At 40.3% G+C, this 20,236-nt stretch overlaps 3 protein-coding genes across 4 annotated transcripts; 1 reads left to right on the forward strand and 2 right to left on the reverse strand.

Moving 5' to 3' along the window:
- Positions 1–1,029: 1,029 nt before the first annotated feature.
- On the reverse strand, positions 1,030–3,623 carry MGAT2 (mannosyl (alpha-1,6-)-glycoprotein beta-1,2-N-acetylglucosaminyltransferase). The gene has a single exon (XM_012663820.1). The coding sequence runs from the start codon at positions 3,096–3,098 to the stop codon at positions 1,755–1,757; it is 1,344 nt and encodes a 447-aa protein (XP_012519274.1). The 5' UTR covers positions 3,099–3,623; the 3' UTR covers positions 1,030–1,754.
- A 112-nt stretch (positions 3,624–3,735) lies between these two features.
- On the forward strand, positions 3,736–5,305 carry RPL36AL (ribosomal protein L36a-like). The gene is made up of 2 exons (XM_012663813.1): positions 3,736–3,790; positions 4,859–5,305. The coding sequence occupies exon 2, from the start codon at positions 4,894–4,896 to the stop codon at positions 5,212–5,214; it is 321 nt and encodes a 106-aa protein (XP_012519267.1). The 5' UTR covers positions 3,736–3,790; positions 4,859–4,893; the 3' UTR covers positions 5,215–5,305.
- Positions 5,306–9,408: 4,103 nt separating this feature from the next.
- On the reverse strand, positions 9,409–18,780 carry LRR1 (leucine rich repeat protein 1). 2 transcript variants are annotated; one of them, XM_012663815.1, is made up of 5 exons: positions 18,312–18,780; positions 17,516–17,637; positions 17,323–17,421; positions 14,094–14,815; positions 9,409–9,840 (listed from the first exon to the last, which is right to left on the reverse strand). In XM_012663815.1, the coding sequence occupies exons 2-5, from the start codon at positions 17,519–17,521 to the stop codon at positions 9,600–9,602; spliced, it is 1,068 nt and encodes a 355-aa protein (XP_012519269.1). In that variant the 5' UTR covers positions 17,522–17,637; positions 18,312–18,780; the 3' UTR covers positions 9,409–9,599. The 2 variants fall into 2 exon arrangements, with proteins under 2 accessions (XP_012519269.1, XP_012519268.1); XM_012663814.1 differs by lacking the exon at positions 17,516–17,637.
- Between the last annotated feature and the right edge of the window lie 1,456 nt (positions 18,781–20,236).

Consider the following 20,236-nt stretch of genomic DNA (forward strand, 5'->3'; position numbering starts at 1 on the left):
TCAAACTCCTGGACTCAAGTGATCCTCCCACTTCAGCTTCCTAAATAATCATTTTCTTTTATAATACCTCAAATGTGAGGCAAAGAGAAAATCCTAAGAGGTTTTTTTTCTCACAAAAATTCTTACTTAGGACAACATGAAAGAAAATGCAGAAAGGAAAATATTTGTTGATCTAATCACCAAATCCAAGGCCATGCATAGCTGATCTATTTTCGTTCCAAAAAACAGTTACTAATTTGGACTCTGACCTTCTTAGCTCAGTCCTGGAAATCACCTAATTTCTTTAGTCCTTTGAACTGGTGATGTCAGGTCAGAGTACCAAAAACTGGTAAAAAGCCTGCTGATTCTGATTTACAATTGTAACTCCCAGATAAAATCTGGCACCAGATTGGGCTGTGAGGGTAGTATAAAGGTAGCTCATAAAGCAAGAGAACTATTTGCATCACCTTAGATGCACATGTGATTTTCAACCACTATGAATCTTAAATTGATACAATAACTTTGATAGTATACATTTAATGGTTTTCTTAGGTTTAAATAAATGACTAATTGTAGGAGCTTTACACAGAAATTAGTTTTTTATAAGTAATTTTTGGTTGAATGCAATTATATGTTAAGGAAAACTATAAACTACATTAAACATTGAGTAAATTTTAAGCCTGTTTCCTATTATTTACTGTATCCATTTGAAAAGTATGATTTCAGTTAAAGCTGGCACTAGAAAGTGTTTCACTTTGGCGTGACTGAACTTTGTATCATTTCGGGCTTTCAAAAACAATTTAGGCTGTATTTCCCTGACACAGCAGCTTTTTATTGTTCATTATCTATGCCTGGCTAATTTGAAAGCCAAACAGTTTCTTCCAAAAGGAATGCATTGTCATGAGCTAGGTTTTATTTCAAACTCAATTATACAATATATAGATAGTAAACATTAAGATGTAATGTTAACTTTCAAAACTTTGAGACTGTGTTTACTAAATTTTGGTGTAAAGAGTAAACAAAACTTATTCTGCAAAAGGATTAAGAACCTTTTTAGGCAAAAATGAGTATTTTATTTTGGCAGCACTAAAAGAAAAAAAAAAACCAAAACCACTGTATTTCTACATTGAGGTGAAAATGTTTAAACTTTCTTACCAATCAAATACATTCCAAAAGAAAGTGTGTTCTATGAAGGTTCCAAAGCACAGGCAAATCTTAGCACAACAAACAGTACAGGAATCTGTAATACTGAAAATGACTGTTCTGACAGGATGTTTGACAAACAACTTTTGAATTATTAAACCAGTGAAGCAATTCGTTCCTAATAACTGTGTCAAGAGTGAAACTGGGTTTATTCCATTAATACTCTAAGAATTTCATTGTAATACCTTTTACCTCTATGACAGTTTTAAATAAATTTTGCTGTACTTAAAATAAGTTTTGAAAGTGGAAAAGTATATAAAGTTTCAGATAAAAAGATTAATAGATGCAATTTAAATAAAATTTCCCCTCTTCTCTCATTATCAATTAACAATAATCATTATTTTTAGCAGATACAGATTGAGCTTTAAAACCCTACTCCCAAAATGAAAAATTCAGTTTTAAATCTTAATCAGACATAACTGGAAAAGATTACTATGTATTTGAACACCTTTTACAAGAATTTTTGTATTAAAGCAGAAACCAGTTCCTAAACTTTTATTCAATTGTATATCCTGTTTAGACAAATATCAAAAATAGAAGACTGTCACTTTAGCTTTTATAATTGTGATTTTTCACTGCAGTCTTCTATAACTTTTACAAAGTTCATGGTCTCTAATATCTCCCCACCCTCCATTCTTCCTAGGTGGGGAAATGGGTACGACAGGAAACTTCTCACTGATAATTAGAGTTTCTGGAAACATATGCTGTTTGTTACTATTTAAGAGTGACTCAATTTGGGCACTCTGGGTGGATGGTCTACAGGTTTTCTTGTGATGCATACCACAGTCGCCAGCATGAAAAATCCTAGGAACTTGAGGAACCAGCACTTTCCAGAATTTTGGAAGACAAGATACAGTCAAATACTGAAGAGTCCAGTCCCAGTTATAATCATCGTAAGTACAGAAAGTGTCTGTGCACTTGATCAGCTCCTGATAAGCATTCCGGGTCAAGGCTAGACCCATATTGTGCTCTGTGGATTTCCAAGTTTTCACTTCTACCTTGTCAGCAATGCCATAGAAACTGCGAATGGCAGTATAGGTCCCCAGGGAGAGAATATCACACTCAGGACACTCTTGCTGCTTCAATTTCCACATCTTTTTGAAGACATGGTAAAAGTCTGGGGCCAAGTAGTGATCCTCTTCTAGGAAGAGTACAAGGCCAGCATAATCTCGAAGAATTTTGACTCTTTCCCATACAAAATGCAGCTTCCACCACCAATGATGTTTGGTTTGGGAGAACTTAGCCTCTCTATAATGGCCAAAGGAGTCGGGATACTCAGCATTAATGCACCCCAATTTCAAAGCTGCGTTCTTCTGCAGGTCTCTGGGGCAATCTCTGGGGTCACTGCCCGGAAACTCATTGGGGTACAACTGAATGCTGAAAGGAAAGAACACCTGCAGAACCGGACAGAAATCCACCCCAGCGATCAGGTGATTGATCTCTGTCGACCAGAAGTCATGGCTAAAGATGACGAGGACGTTGTCGATGCCCTGGGCTTTTCGAAGTGAGTCCAGCAGCAGTCTGAGGTATTCCGGCCGGTTATGCACCTGAACCACCAGCACCAATTCCCGGGGTGCCCAGGTGCCAGGCTTATCTACATTCTTCAGCGTCTGATCAAAGTTCAGCTGGTACACCAGGGACCGGTACCGCAGCGTCAGGTTGTCCGCCTCAGGTTGGGGGGCCGCCGGGACCAGCGGAGCCGCCGAATCGTTGGAGACTCTGCGGATCCCCACAGACACGGAAGGATGGTCCCCGCCCCGGCCGCCCGCACCCCGCGCGGGCTCAGCGTCCAGCAACGGAGGGGCAAGGGCCTCGTTCTTCCTTTGTCGCCCATTGCTGCTCCAGAGGACGAAGCCGCAGGCGGCCACCACGAGCGTCAGGATTAGCACCTTCCGTTTGTAGATGCGGAACCTCATGGTCTCCAGGGCCGGGAGCGCGGACGGGCGGGCGCGGAAAGGCGATAACGGATTTTGCACGCAAAGGGCGGGCGGGCGGAGGCCGTCGCCTTGGCCTGTAGCGCTCGGAGCTGGCCCCCGCGGCTGCCCTCGCTAACTCATCCCGCGCCCCTAGGGTCCCGGGGCCCGAAGCCTCTCAACTGCCCCACGCCGCCTGGGCTCCACACATCCTCGCCCAGCAACTGCAGCTCCAGCAGCGGCCCCACCGCTAGGAGCCGCGGCTCGGCTTCGCCTCGGTCCTCTCCATTCAGCACCACGGGTCCCGGAAGAAGCCCAGCCGCTGCCCCACCGCACCCCAGCTTCGTTACCTGCGCCTCCAGCGGCCCCGCGTCCTCTGCCCTCTCATCCTTACGCGGGCCCCAGGCGGCCAGGACAGAGCAACGCAGCGCCTCCCCACTTCAGCAGCGACGGTTCTGACAACCCGCGACTGGCCGGCGGAACACCACGGCCCTCGGGCCACACCCCTCCGACCCGCCCCGTAGGCCGCTGGTTGGTGCTTCCCTGATGCGTCCGGAGATGCCTGGCCGTCGTAGCTGGCTGCCTATTGGTTCACAGTACTGTCGCTCAGGTTCAGTTCCTACTTCCGCTTCATTCCTCTCTTTCCTGTTAGCGCAAGCAGCAGGAGGCAAGGGTTGCGAACGCCAAGTTTCCCGGTAAGCTAAGAACGGGACTGTAGTAGTAGGAGCCTGCATTGCTCAGAATGCGGGCCCTTGTAGGAACGGAAGCTGAGACCTGGTGCCTTGGCTTGGTTGAGTTCAATAACTGGCTTCTGCCTTCCGGAAAGGGGATCACGCATGGCGGCTACAGGGCCGCTAGGCACGACGGCTTGTTAAGGACACGTCAGCCCTCAGGGCTGCTGATGGGTGACCGTGCTTCGGAGGGGAGAACCACACTGTTGTGGTTCTCGGGGAAGGAACGGGGCGGGTCGTAACAGTAATTACCACATTGCGCGCTGCATCAGCCATACCCAAGAGCTGGAAAATAGAGAAAGTGGGTGTGGGAAAGGGAGTAGAAAAAGAACTCTATTTACCTTCTCTTTCTGCGGAGAAAATTAGATGAACACCACTACACTTTTCTTTTTGGGCAGCCACTTAGTACAGAAAACTGACAGTATTGGACCTTCCAGTGCTGTTTTTGTTTTTTAGTAAATCTCATTCTGTTTGGTAAAAAAAAAAAAAAAAAAAAAAAGAGCTCAGATCATCCTGAGCTCCATGAGGTATGCACAATTTATCTGGCCGTGACAAAGAATATAGGACTTTAGTTGCAGCCCTCCCCTCATCCCTGCCGCGTGCTCTGGGAGCAATCAATAGCTTGTGTTATTTTAATGTAAATTCTCTGTAAACAACTTAGGAACTGCCTCTTTTTCCTTTAAAAACCCACTTGTAACTACTGGTAGTAGAGCATATATTCAGGACAACTTGAATCTATGCTGCCCGGTTGCTGTCCTCAAACTTGGCCCAAAGAAACTCTATACTTACATTAATTTCACCTAAGTTTTTTCCTTTCAGTCAACATATCAATGTTCCAATAATTTAAACTAAGTGTTCCCAAAAGGTATACATTTGTATGGGCGTTTATTCATAGGGCAGTGAGTACTTGGTGGATTTATACATTGCTGATCCAATACTGTTTTCCTATAAATATCTAGGAATAGCTAAGTATATAGCACTTTTCACTTTTCAGAATATTTAATGTCTGCTACCTTAAATATTTTACTACAGATTTCATTGTATAAACAGACAGCTCTACAGTAAAGATGGTCAATGTACCTAAAACGCGAAGAACTTTCTGTAAGAAGTGTGGCAAGCATCAACCTCACAAAGTGACCCAGTACAAGAAGGGCAAAGATTCCCTGTATGCCCAGGGAAAGAGGCGCTATGATCGGAAGCAGAGTGGCTATGGTGGGCAGACAAAGCCAATTTTCCGGAAGAAGGCTAAAACCACAAAGAAGATTGTGCTAAGGCTGGAATGTGTTGAGCCTAACTGCAGATCCAAGAGGATGCTGGCCATTAAGAGATGCAAGCATTTTGAACTGGGAGGAGATAAGAAAAGAAAAGGCCAAGTGATCCAGTTCTAACCTTTGGGACTCCTTTTGTCCTTTAATTTTGAGGAGAAAATGTTGAAGCTATAGAAAAATTAACCTGTAGGGAAATAAATACAATGATGTTAAAACCTTTTGTTTTTTTTGTCTTTTAAGTGGAATTGCATGTTTAACGTTGTTCTAGATTTAGGAACTAACAGTAAATTCTTTGGAAGTGAACAAAGGTTTATCCTCTTCTTAAATTCTATTTAAAATTCAATTCCCCCAAATTGGAATTTTGTATTTACATATAAAGACAAGTCCTGCCTCAATACTTTGCAACCAAGTTATAGAGATAGAATAGGGGAAAATAAAGAACATCTAGGAAGGGTCTCAATCAGATTTAGGAAAAAAAATATAAACTAGGAGCAGAGGAGCCAAGTTGAGGGATAATAAGAGGTGACTTTCTGCAAATGTTCTGTCTAGTAGGGGCCACTAGCCACATAGCTGTTTAAATTAAAAATGCAATTCCTCAGTTATACTAGCCATATTTAGTACTCAACAGCCACATATGGCTAGCTTATCACACAACACAGATATAAAACATTTCCACTACAGAAAGTTATTTTGGACAATATTAAAATGTTTTTTACTTATTTTTTAGATACAGGGTCTCACTGTGTTGCCCAGGCTGCAGTATAGTGGCATAATGATAGCTCACTGTAACCTTGAACTCCTGGCCTCAAGTGATCCTTTTGCTTCAGCCTCCCCAAGCACGGGGATTACAATGGTGAGCCACTGTGCTAACCAGGACAGCACTTTTAGATCATGGTCTTTAATATATGCCAGGAACTCAAAATTGACTTCAAATTACAAAAAGTTCTGCGTCTAGGGAAAGTGAAAAATTATGAGTCCATGATAACATAAACCTTGTTTTTTGAACTCCGTAGAATGCGCTCTTGGAGGTATTCAAATATTAGAACTTCTTGACAGTTTAGAGGGTTGAGGAGGTAAGCAGTTATGAATGAAAAGAGAATGGAAGGTTGAAACTCAGAATGAAAAGAATTGAGCCTAGTAATTACCTATGTAAGGCAAGAAAAAGTTGAGTATCAAGTGAAAGGATTAAATAAACTGGGAAAGTGTATAGGTTATAAGAGGACAATTTCTTCTTTTTGTATATAAATTTTAAATGGACTGAAAGATACACGGGAATGACTAAATTCGTAGAATTAGAAGAATGAAAAGGGCTAGGGTGTAGGGAGTGACAGATGGTTAGCATTTAACCCCAATATAGACATATAGATTCATTTGTTGATGAAAAAATTGTTTTTCTACAATAACGAAAATCAGACGTGCACAATTTTTAAATACACCATGTTACATTTTAAAGAGTTCCTTTTTTTTTTTTTGAGACAAGAGTCTTGCTCTGTCACTTGGGCTATAGTGCCATGGTGTCAGCCTAGCTCAACAGCAACCTCAAACTTCTGGGCTGAACTAGGATGCTTAGACCCTGATAACCCTGATAACGTTTGAAAGTACAAACAACTGCCTCTTTCTAGGAGAACCATAACAGATTGGCAGCATGCCATTAACCTTCACCTTAACAGAGCAACTCATAAAATACTTCAAAAGGAAATAATATATATTATTCAATCACTTTGGATGAACCAAATGATACTACTGACTCGACGCAGGTTTTATATCTCATTCGGGTCATGGCAGAAGATTTTCTTTGCTACAGAAGAGTTACTTGCTTTGGGCACTCTTGTGACCAGAACATGGGTAATAGTTATCTTCAACAACTTTCAAGATAAATGTGAAGTTGGACTGAATTTGGTAAATTTAGTGTGTGTGTACAGATGGTACACCTTCTGTGACAGGAAAACATGAAGGGCTTATTGCACAGAAAAAAAAGGTATTAACAGATCCAGATGCTCTCATTTTTCATTGTATCTTCCATCAGTAAAAATCTCTGTGCTAAAGCTACTATTTTTAAGGGACACTTTGCAGCAAGTTATAAGTATTGTTAACAATATTTGTGCAAATGCAAGATGGCATTGTCAGTAACATGCTAAAGTTGAATGATGAGGTATTCAGTGTGGATTTGCTGTATCATAAAGTATGGTGGCTATGGCACGGTCAGGTGTTACCCAAAATTTCTCTCTGTGAGAACAGATAAATTTTATGAAGAAAAGAATCAAAAATGTGAATTATTGAAAGAAGATTTCTATAGGAATGCAGCATTTCTGTGTGAGATCACATCAAGTCACAATGACTTGAATAGTTCTTTGCGAGGTAAAACTAAGTCCATATACGATATGTGGCCCAATATGCAAGCATTAAAAAAAAAGCTATCTTTTTTCAAAACACTTCTTCAAAAGGAAATTTCAGATGAACATTTTCCACAGTAAGCAAAGGTCATTGATGAGCAGGATGATATATGTGAATCATTTGAAGAATACACAGCTGTTACAGACCTTAATTGGATAATACAATGAAAGTTTCACTAACTTTGAGAATCATGACATCACACTCAAATTAGCATTTCAACCTCACCTAGTTGATATCACCAAGGTACCTAAAAGAACTACAGATAGAATTGATTGAGCTCTCAGTAAATGACATTTTAAAGTCATTGTTTGATGCTAAGAAAGACCCAATTGCAATACGGAAAAATGCAGAATACCCACGCCTTCAGCAACATGCCTGAAAAATGCTTTCTCGCTTTTCAACCACTTATTGTTTTAATCTGCATTCTCCTACCTAACCCAAATCAAGACACCCTTAAGGTCATAAATGACTGATACCATCTAGAGGATCAACTGAAACTGCGGACCTCCATGCTACAACCAAATATTCAAATGCTTTCCAACAAAAAGCAAAGATGACAAAGTCATTAAAAGGTTAACTTTAACAAATAGTTTTCATTTTTGGAAATTATTAAGTACATAGTATTTTTTAGATTTTCACAAAATAATGTACTTTTTTAAGTGTATCTAATTGAAGTTTCTTGAATGTGGCCTTATTTGATTATAGCTAAGTTAATGTGGCCTTCCAACATGAAAAGCTTCCCCATCCCTGCTCTGGACCAATGTCTAGTCTCTCAGAGAATCGGCTCTGCATAGAAACTTTTAAAGATCATATATAAATAGTTTTAATAAAAATGTTCTAACATTTAAAGCAGCATCTAGTCCAGGCATAGTGGCTCATGTCTAATCCCAGCATTTGGGGAGGCCAAGGCAGGAGGATCTCTTGAGGCCAGGAGTTTGAGGCCAGCCTGGGCAACATAGCAAGACCCCTGCCTCTACAAAAAAATTTAAGAGAATGATAAAAAAGCAAAACAGCATTTACTAGGAGTATTTGAATTTTCACAAAGGAAAAAAAAAAGCCCCAAATATTTTCTGAAGACAAAGGGAAGAGGCAGTCATTTTTAAAGAAACAGTCATATAGAGACTCTATTTCCAAGCCCAAAGCAGCAATTATATTATGCAAACACTGGAGAAGCTTTTCTCTTATAATTTTGACTTTCTTCTTTGTTCACAAAATCCAGTTTTGAGGTTATTACAATCGTCTAGTGGAGAGGCTGATTTGTTAGGGCAGTAGGAATGAATAGAATGAAACAGTTAATACTGATTCTATTTTCCATGATTCTTTGAAGTCAGTTACATTTCCATTCCCTCTGCCCTAGTTCAAATCAACATTTAGCTGGTATATTGCCACATTTTTTAAGTTAAAAACTTAAAATTTCTGCTCCCTCTCCCACCCACCCCCCAAAATAAATTCAGAAATCACAACAAAGATTATGTGAACATTATAAAATTTATAAAAGCTGAAGTCTGTCTCAAAGCAATTTCTACTTTATGCTTGGTATTTTTAATACAAATTTATATTTAAAACTTGTATATGTAGAATACACCTAAAAAACCTAAAAAGTGATATGCTTAGCAACTTATATATAGTTTCATACTAAACAAGTTTTCACTATAATTTAGAACATATTAGTCCTCCAAGGTATATTTTCTGCATACAGAAACTCAAATTTCTTTAGTTGAAATTTAAGAAGAATGTTGATAAAATTCTTATGAACAGAGAAATTGGAATCAATAACTGTTTAACATTAAAAGATAACTCCACAACCACCCTGGAAACTTCAGGCTTAAATTAACATAAGTGCAATGAACTGATAAAAAGTTAACCCCACTGCTCCCCGCTCCCCTCTCCCCTCTAAAAAAAAAAAAGTTAACCCCATAGTAAAATTAAAGTTGGTTTTAATGAAATTAAAGTTTTGGAATCAAATGACTTAAATTGTTAAACTAACACACATTCCTCCTCTCAAGTAAGTATACAAAAAGCTTCCCTTTCTTGATGTGACACTGTTAAATCATAAATGAATCCCAAAAAGTTATGTAATGAAATGAAATTTCTTTTTGTGGTATTGTCTATTACTTTAACATATCAGAGGAATTTACATAACAGCCTAGAGAACAGAAGTAAGAGATAACAGGTACTTCAGTACTACCCATATTATCTACTAAGACCACAGTATGAGCAACAGAGTGTAGATTCATAGTAGTAGTTCCTTGAATAAAAGAGCTTAGACAGAATCTTCCACAAACACAGGTTTTTGCAGTATCCAAATCTTCACAAAGATGGAATGGAATGATATGAGAGCCATATGGAATCCTATTGGAAAAAATGTTTAAAAACATGTTACTAGATTCAGAACTTCATGTATTAGGACAAAATTATTAGGACACTGAATTATAACAATGGAAAAGTAAAATTACATTATTACTTAAGTGACTCAGTATTTCTCTTCCTAATTGGTAAGAATGGGAAAAATATACTAAAAAACAGCATATGATATATTGGGAACCTAAGATACTACTCCATAAAGTATCTTTCAGCATGGCCACTTAATAGCATAATTTACTAAATAGAATGAAAAAGTCATCTGTCCTTTATATATATTCTCCTAGGCATCAATTGTTCAAAAGGGAAATTTAAACTTTTCAAAACAAATTTAAAACACATGTTGTTTGGGACATTAGTTTTACTTGACTGGCTGAACCAGTAAGGCTAACCTTACTTAAATCATTTAACCTCACCTTGCTTAAATCATTTTGCCTTCCTACTTAAAACCCTTCAGTGGTACCCAATGCAATTAAAATCAAATCAAACTTTTTGTGATCATCTACAAGACACTAAGAAAGTCCTGAGATTGCCTGCCCACTACCCAACTCCCCTCAGCTGAACACAGCCATGCCTGTTACTTTGTCTCCCACATGCTGTCTTGTTCTTTTTTGTTTCTCTAGTCCCCAGCCTAGGTTAGCACTCAGTAGGTGCTCAGGTATTTTTCAACAAATAAATAAGCCTACTCTTATAAGTTAAACTAGAGTTAAAACCTATCAGAAAAGTCTGAAAAGATATACATCAAATCAAAAATAGTAGTTACCTTTAGTAGGGGATCTAGAATTGGCTCTATTTGCAATTTTTTATTTTTCATAAAAAGAATATTAATTTGTTGCTTGTGTAAGTAATCATTTTTTAAAAACTGCTAGGAAGTACCTATCACATGTTTACATTAATCTCTTTCAGGATAGTTACAGAATGAGGAAACAGATAACAATTAAAAACTGTATTTTCTATCTAACGTAACTTAAATTCCCACATATTTTCCTAGATCATAACTTTTATGTTTCTAACCACTAGTTAAGACCATTTGTCGACAGGTATTGCTGTCATAACTTTGGATCTATATCCTTTTTAGAACAAGGGGGCTGAAAACATGCAAAATTAAACTTCAATAAAGCTTAGGGTCACTTTACAAGAAGTCATATTAATAGAGGGCAAGTTTAAAAAATATATAAATACTGTAATGTTAATTCATTCAGCACTAACAAATTATTTTGCTGTGGAATTGTACCTAGCCAATTATATCACATTTTGATCATTTATTTTTTTCCTTCTAACACTGTACTTTTTCCTATGTTGGACTTCAGTCAATTTTTACCTGATCATTTAGCCAATTTGTTATAGTCTTATCAAATCCTTGAAAATTATTCATAACATTTCTTCATTTGGACACAATTTTCAAATTCAAATATATAATTTCTTTTATACACGTCTGAGAGAAACAAGAGCCTCAGGAGAAACTCATTGCCAAAAGACACCATTTGGAATTCCTTCAAATGGGGTGTTTTAACCTGAATCATCAACATCACTTCTGAAGATTCAAAGAAATATATATAACATAAAATAGAGGCCCATCTCCAGAGATTCTGAACTAGTTGGTGTGAGGTGGAATCTAGGCCTCTATGTTTCTCATGTATGTTATTTAAAAGCTCCTCTAGGCCGGGCACGGTGGCTCATGCCTGTAATCCTAGTACTCTGGGAGGCTGAGGCGGGTGGATCGTTCAAGGTCAGGAGTTCGAGACCAGCCTGAGCAAGAGCGAGACCCCGTCTCTACTAAAAAATATAGAAAGAAATGATCTGGACAACTAAAAATATATATATAAAAAATTAGCCGGGCATGGTGGCACATGCCTGTAGTCTCAGCTACTCAGGAGGCTGAGGCAGAAGGATCACTTGAGCCCAGGAGTTTGAGGTTGCTGTGAGCTAGGCTGACCCCACGGCACTCTAGCCAGGGCAACAGAGCCAGCCTCTGTCTCAAAAAAAAAATAAAAATAAAAAATAAAAATAAAAGCTCCTCTACAGCTAATGAGAACAACATTGATTGACTTTTAATTGCCAGACAAGCAAATTACATATATTTATATATCCAATAAATATTTGAGACCTTTTATGAGTCAGGCATTGTTCTAGGCAATTACATGTATTATCATTTAACAGGCAATTCTTAACTCCTAGTTAAGGGTCAATGCCTTAAACCAGCACTTCCAAACAGTACATCATCAGCATCACCTGGGAACTTGTTAGAGCTAAAATTTCTTTAGCCCCACCCAAAACTTACTCAGAATCTCTGAGGGTGGGGAACAGCAATCTTTTCAAATTAGCCTCACCTTTTTTTTTAGATTTTTTTCTTTTGTTTTTAATTCTGTCTCTGTAGAGACTGTCAAAAATTGCTAATGCTGACTATATTTCAAGTCATCATGCAGGGTACTGGGAAAAGTTTTCAATTAGCAATAATCGTGCCTCAGATAAACCTCATTGGCTACAATACTGCCAAGGTGCAAAGCTAGAACAACAATTCTTCCACTGGGGATAGTAAGGAGGGAAGACTAGATTGGGTTTCAGTGGGGTCCAGGAGCATAAAAATTACATGCAAAATTCCGTGTATTCACATATGCATTTTTCTGTATGTTTGACTTTGGTCAGTTTTTTAAAGAGCCCTTAGCTCCTAAAAAAAAATTAAAAAAATTAAGCCAGCTGGGTACATGGCTCACACCTGTAATCCCAGTAACTTAAGAGGCTGAAGTGGGAGGAATGCTTGAGCCCAGGAGTTTGAGGCTGCAGTGAGCCGTGAGCCTGGGCAACAGAGCAAGAACCAGTATTAAGGGAAAAAAAAAAAAAAAAAAGGCTAGGGGAAGAGAACCAACTGCTACTGAGTACTACTGCATGCCAAATACTTCTGCATTATATTAGCTCATTTATCTTCACAACTCTGAAAGGTGGCTATTATTGTTCCTGTTTCAGATTCACAGATGAGAAAACTGAATCAGAAATGTTAAATGGCTTGCTAAAGTCATACAAAGGGGTGAAGCCAGGAATCAAATCCAACTCTCACTTCGAAGACCATACTTCACCACTATGTCAGACTGGAGTTCTCAAAGGGTACATTAGAATCACCTGGAGGACTTATTAAAACACAGATAGCTGGACCCCACTCTCAGTTTCTGATTCAGGAGGTCTGTGGTGTAGTCCAAGAACATATTTTTTTTTTTCCCTTTTTTTTTTTTTTTTCTCTGAGACAGAGTCTCTCTGTCACCTTGGGCTGAAGTACAGTGGTGAGATCATAGCTCACTGCAGCCTTGAACTCCTGGGCTCAAACGATCTTCCTGCCTCAGCCTCCCACATAGCTGGGACTACAGATGCAAGCTACCACAGCTACCTGATTTTTAAAATTTATTTTGTAGAGATGGGTTCTATGTTGCCCAGGCTGGTCTTAAACTCTTGGGCTCAAGTGATCCACCTCAAAACCCCAAAGTGCTGAGAATACAGGCATGAACCACCACACCCAGCCAGAACTTACATCTCTAACAAGTTCCCAGGTGATGCTGATGCTGCTGGTAAACGGACACACTTTGAGAAACAATGCTATTCATTCATTCAACTACTTATTCAGTGTGGAATATATGCCAGGGGATACCACATTTTAGATCCTAGGGAAATGCAGAATAAAACCACATCCATGCATTCATGAATCGTAACATTCTAGTGGGGGGAAAACTGACAGCAAACAAAAAAAAAAATTAAAAAAAAAAAAAATAGGCCTGGCATGGTGGCTCATGCCTGTAATCCCAGCATTTTGGGAGGCTGAGGCAGAAGGAACACTTGAGGCCAGGACTTCAGGACTAGCCTGGGCAACATAGCAAGACCCCATCCCTACAAAAAAATTTAAAAAATTAGGTGTGGTGGTGTGTGCCTGTAGTCCTGGGCAATCAAGAGTAATGAGTCCTACGACAAAAAAATCAAGCAATATAAGGAGATGTGGAATAAAACTTTTGATAAGATGAACAGGTAAGACCTTTCTGGGATGACACTTGGGCAGGGAACTGAATAAAGTCAAGGACTGAGCTATGAGACTTCCTGGAGGAAAATCATTCCAAGCAGAGGCAAAAAGCAGCAAAAAGGACATTATAGCATGGGGTCAGATTATGCACAGCATTGTAGGCTATATCAGACTTTAACTATTACTCTGAGTTTGATGAGAATACTAGGATCAAAGGTACCTTTTATGACTATTAAAATCTTACCTATTATTTAATACAGTTTGTGCAGAATATTCCAATAAAGTTAATGGCATTTGCAGCATTATAACTGGAAGGGCTTCTGGTTGTTCAAAACGATTTCCAAAAAGATCCAGGTATTCAAGGGATAAATTTTTAAATTCACTAGGCAAAAATGGAAGCTTATTTCGGGCTGCTGATAAAAAACGAAGGTTTGTTAGTTGTCCTATCTTGAAAGGAAGTCGAATCAATTCATTATCGTCAAGTTTTATATCTGTAAGTTCTCGGAGCTGACAGAACTGCACAGGGAGTGCCTTGATTTTGTTCTTGCTGAGATCCAAACGCCGAAGTGACTTTTGGAGTGTAGAGTGACACAAGGTTACACTAAATGACTCCAAGTGATTGTCATTCAGGTTAAGTTCTTGAAGGTATATGAGGTCTCCAATTGTAGCTGGAAGCTTTTTTATATGGTTGTGACTCAAGTCTAATTTCCTAAGGTTTTTTAAGCAAAGCATGCGCATATCAACTCGGACAAGCCCACAATAAGAAGTCTGAAGATGTTCCAGGGAATAAGGAAAATTCTTGCTTAGTGGATAGTCCTTTTTGGATGTGATAACCATTTTAGTTTTAAACTTTTCAAATTCTGAAGTCTTCACTGGTGTGAGTGTTGAAAGTGGTGCGTCAACATCACAGCCTCTATGAACCAGTCTCACAGCTGAAAGGAAACCCTTTAAACTGCTGGAATTGGCCTGAATAAACAAAAATAAGTTGTAGCATTATAAATTCCATTTCGATAGATAACATATACATGCTAGTTCTTCCCCTAACAAACTCTGTAGTTACATATGAATGTGATACAATCATCTATTGAAATTGGCTGTAAAACATAAATTTTTTACCAGCCTGAGCAACATAGTGAGACTTCATCTCTATAAAAAATACAAAATTGCTGGGTGTGGTGGCTTGCTTGTGCCTGTAGTTCCAGCTACCTGGGGGGCTGAGGCAGGAAGATTGCTTGAACCCAGGTGTCTGAAGTTGCAGTAAGCTATGATGATACCACTACACTCTACACCAGGCAATAGAGACGCTGTCTCAATAAATACACACTTTTTAAATATTTTTACTAAATTTCAACGTTAAAGGTGCTTGAAAAAAATTATGTTGAGAGACACATTCTAAGTAAAACAGTTCAAAGGGGAATGATAAGAGTATACAATAAGGCAGGAAAGCCTTAGAGATTAGACTTAAGATTGGGTATAAGATGAACTGACCCAAATTTCCAGTGCCTCTGAGATAAGACACGCATGCTGTGTACTACAAAATGCCCAGGGTGCCATTCACAAAGACTAAGACTTGTGCAAAGTGATGGCTCTCTCAAAAGCGACAAGGTGCTAGGAAACATGAAAAGCAAGAGAGATTGCTCCCAGCTGGAAAGACAGAGAAATCCCTGATAAAGTGGCAAATGAACTAAGTCATCAATAAAAATAGCTAATATTAAATACTTAAATCTTCAGCAAGTTTGGGAAACTAAGTATGTGATAGTGTTTTGTTGGAATGTGGAAGCCGTGTAAAGATTGGAAACATGAGGATAGATTGTAAATGAGCTCGGGCATCAAGGTAAGGCAGAGGGAATGATCGGGCTGTGGGAAACCACTGAAGAATTTTGAGCATTGAGAATTACATGACGGCCAGGCGTGGTGGCTCATACCTGTAATCCTAGCACTCTGGGAGGCTGAAGCAGGTGGATTGTTTGAGCTCAGGAGTTCGAGACCAGCCTGAGCAAGAGCGAGACCCCGTCTCTACTAAAAATAGAAAATAAATTAATCGGACAACTAAAAATATATAGAAAAAATTAGCCGGGCATGGTGGCGCATGCCTGTAGTCCCAGCTACTTGGGAGGCTGAGGCAGAAGGATCGCTTGAGCCCAGGAGTCTGAGGTTGCTGTGAGCTAGGCTGACGCCACTGCACTCTAGCCAGCCAGGGCAACAGAGTGAGACTCTGTCTAAAAAAAAAAAAAAAAAAAAAACTGAGAGAATTACATGACAAGAGCTAAATATTATTCTGGCAGCACTGTACACAAGGAACTGGAGTAGGAAAATTCTGGGGAAGATTTGGGTCCAGTAGGTACAGTATAGGGTAGTGGCTTACAGACTTGAGAGTCACCCACAATAACAGCTGAGCTATGGGAATGGAAGGCACGTATGATAGAAAACAGGCAGAGGATTGAAATAAAGCCTTCAATTTGGGGATAGAAAAAAGATTGCTAGAGATGGGAGATAAGGGAATGGCTGAGAAAACTAAAGGTAAACCAGGGTAGTGCCCTATCATAGATGCCAGGAAAGAGTATTAAGAAAAGGGTCGTTACTGGTGACTAATTTTAGAGTTCAAAAAGGATGACAAATACTTACAATGTGACAGGCAAATACGAAGGAGATTACTGATCTTTGAGGCAGTGCTTTGAAAAAAACCAGTGAAAGGTCAAAAAGATAGTAAGAAAGCAGAGGCAATGGATTCAGCCTTGTCTTTCTAGAAATTTGTCTGTTTTATGTTATTTTTTAAGTCAGTGAGACCTCAGCTTGTTTTTAGATGGAAAGAAGTTAGTGGTAAGATAGGCTGAAGGACAAGAACAAAATAATAAGAACATGGAAGAGGTAGGACAAAGTGATTCCATTCCATCCAAATTCCTTAAATTGTTCTTCAATTTTTAATATTCACAAAGCATTTTGCTTGGGGTTAAGGATAATGCAAGAATGAACAAGACACTGTTCCTACTCTAGGAAGGGGGAAGAAATAAACAGAAGATAGAGCAAAAAGTTTTAAAAAAATTCTAATGGTTGATGTATTTTTTAAAATTATTATAGTAAATAAAATACAAAAAAAGACAGTTCTAACTGCATTTTATCCCCCCCCCTTTTTTTACACCAAACTTAGATTTGTAACTTGTGGTTTTGCTGGCAAAATGGTAGACCTATGCTACTTGCCTTATAGATTTCCAGTCTAAGAATACCCTAATGTTTCATCTCAGGCACCAAAACAAACTGTTTTCCTCCCCATCCTGGGATCCTTACTAAGGCTGATTCTGCCCTTTTAGAAGGCACACAAGCATATCTGGGAAGCTGCCTCTTATGTCTCTGCCTCTTCAAACATACCTGCAAGAGTCTCTCCCTATTCAGCTACATGGGACATCAGGACATTCAGCCTTCTTTAAAGAAAATACAGCCAAGCAACCTAACCATTAATGTTTCTAATACCATACCTTACTTAGACAGATATCCACAGGAGGCTCCTTTAAACGAACAGTGGCTTTCCCCTCATCCACAAATTTGGTGAAGAGTTGCTCAATGTTTTCCTTTAGCTGCTCAAAACCAAACAGAAAAAAGGACACAACTAGGTATTCTCCCAATACAACTATGTAGCTGCAGTGAGAGTTGCCCAAAATAGTTACCTGCCTTCATAACCTCAGTCCATTAGTCTAGAGTAGGCACTCCTCCCACTAGATTATATATAAATCCCATGAAAGCAGGAATCTCGCCTCCTTTGTTTACTTCTCTATCCCCTGACCTAATAGGTGCTCGAAAATGTTTTAACAACTGATGTTGCCTCTGCTTTAGACTTCAATTCAACAACTATTTATCGGGAAGCCAGGTACTATGACGAGGCACGGGACACATCAGTGAGTAAGTCTGGCACGGTAACTACACTTATCGAGTTGACAATCTGGTAAGAGAAACAGTTATTTAAAAAGTAATTACAAGCATGACGAATACTAAGACAAGAGAAGTGTAGGCTGCTATGACCTGTTTTTTAAAGAAGCTAGGGGAAATAATGTGGGAGAAACAGAATTTATTGAACGAAAGTGAAGTTATTTTACTGTTCCCCCAAACTGAACGGCTGCTTCATTTGCAGTTGTTTCACGCAGGCGGAAATTTGAGAGGCTTGAAACAGGCGGGGTTGCTATCCACTACTAAATAACAATACTGGAAATTCAGTCGCAGAAATGGGCAAGAAAAATAGCGAAAAGGTGTACTCTCAAACTCTTTCCTCCTTTGGGTCCGTAGGGAGACTCACCGGACCCTGGGGTCAGGCTATAAGTAGGACTCAGGGACCAGGAGTTCAGGAACCCCGCAGGCGGACTCCCGCCTCGGTTACGGCCCTGCGCGCCACGCCCGAGGGCGGTCCGCCTCTCGGCTCCGGGAAAGAGCGCGTGGCTGCCTCCCCTAGCAGGGCCTGCCCCACTCCACACACCTCATAGCGGGTCCCGCGCTTGTCCTTCAGGGTAGAGATGAGCAGGCAGGCGGGGAGTGGGTGACTCCTGGGCGTCTGCTGACAGAGGCTCAACACGGCTCGGGTGCCCTTGCCCCGGTTCCTCAACCCCAAGGCTGGCAAGTGCCGGCTGACCACTTCCACCTCGCAGTGTAGCTTCATCTTGCCGAGCGGCAGCAAAACACTCGGCTTTGAAACTTCCTCCTTCCCGCCACCGGGGTCCTCGAGCACGCAGGCTGTCCGCGGATCCGCCTGCCTGCTTGACGTGCCAGCGACTCGGGCTTTCTTAGTACAGTGGCTCTACGAGTCCTGGAGGAGACAACGTTCCCTCTCCCTTGCAGTGCCGGGTCTTTGCTGCGGCTGTGGATCGGCGGAACGCGGACACCGACCGCCTGAAGACCGGGCTCGCGCCCCACGAAACCGGCAATCGGCGGGGGCGCGCCATCCTTTCTCGGCTGGCGGCGACGGTCGTTATTGTTTGCCGCGGGTTCCTGCGGTTTCCCGGGCCGACACTTAACGTGTTTTCATCACTCGCTAGGCCTCTGAGGGAAGCCCGGTGTGCGTCTGTGATATAGGGAAAGGCACTCAGGACTGTGTGAGTTGCCGCATAAGCCAGCGAGGGCGTGATATTTCCCGGCAATGACTGCTGTTTTGTTTTTGGTGACTCCAAACTGGCAACACCTGTCACTCCAGAGAGGAGCTTTAAATGACTACGTTTAACTTGGCAATTCCTGTTCAACAAATCTGTACTTCGCAACGGCGGGTGAATTGGATGGAGTAACTGGCTTAACTGCATCTGAGACTTGGAAAGACGGTCCACACCCCACGTGACCTTGGGACTCCTTCCATTTATTTTACCAGGGCGGGGCTTAGGGGGCATGGGAGGTTCCTGGGGCGCAAATATTACTATTGAGGAGGAGCTCATTCTCAAGGTTAGGGTCTTAACTCAAAATGTGCGCTATAGATCTTCCCTCACCTTATATTGATCCCAGCATTTTATTAAACATTTTAAGCATTTTATTTAGTCTGAGTTGTACTTTCGTAATTGTAAAATGGCTTTTAGAAATGTCGATATTTAACTGTGACAAAATGACTTAAATGAACGTCCCCGTTTACAATTATGTTGAGCCTAAGCGTTATATGTTGCTGCCTCATTCTTAAAAACGTAATTGGTTTGTAAAAAATAATGATTAAGATAATAAGTTACTCTCACCACTTAGTATTCTTGCATGTACATCTAGTAGAACATTAAAACGCTGTTCAGCATTTAGCAAGAGTTAATCTTGACGCAGGAAAGTGGACCCCAAAACTGGGGTCTAGCCTGAAGGCCAAGTGGAGGAAAGAATTAAGGAGAAAGCCCACAGAGTAAGGCAAAAGCTAGTTTATTGAAGTAAGAAAATAAAAAAAGGAGGCTACCCATAGAGCAGCAGCTATCTTCTCAGAGCAACGGAGAGTGAGTAGCACTTTGTGAGTTTCTGGGGTCTTATTTTATACCTTGTATTTAATTTTATGTTAAGCAGGAGGACTATTGCTGGGAATTCCCCCGGCCAACAGGGCTGAAAACAGAGCGTCGTGCAGGAATAAGAAAAGAGACCGTAGAAGGGAAAGAGTGGGGTCAGGGGACTCAAGGCTTCTCCAGACCAAGAACCCCAAGCTGAGTTCCTCACTTCTATTTATTTCTCTTAACAAAACAATCTCATCAATCAAGTTGAAGTTTCATTTTAAGAAATTTTTCTCATACAAAAGCAGGTGCTTGCTGTAAGTTTCTATTCTGATATCAATCAAAAGCAAGAAATCATTAAACCATAAAGAAGGACATATGTTGCGGGGAGTTCGCTATGCTCCCAGCAAAAAATCAGGTCCCTTAGGTAGGGGTCGTCACAAAGGATAAGAAAATAATAGAAAAT

This window comes from Propithecus coquereli, unplaced genomic scaffold (genome assembly GCF_000956105.1).
Source record: "Propithecus coquereli isolate 6110/MARCELLA unplaced genomic scaffold, Pcoq_1.0 Scaffold83, whole genome shotgun sequence".
Lineage (NCBI taxonomy): Eukaryota > Metazoa > Chordata > Mammalia > Primates > Indriidae > Propithecus > Propithecus coquereli.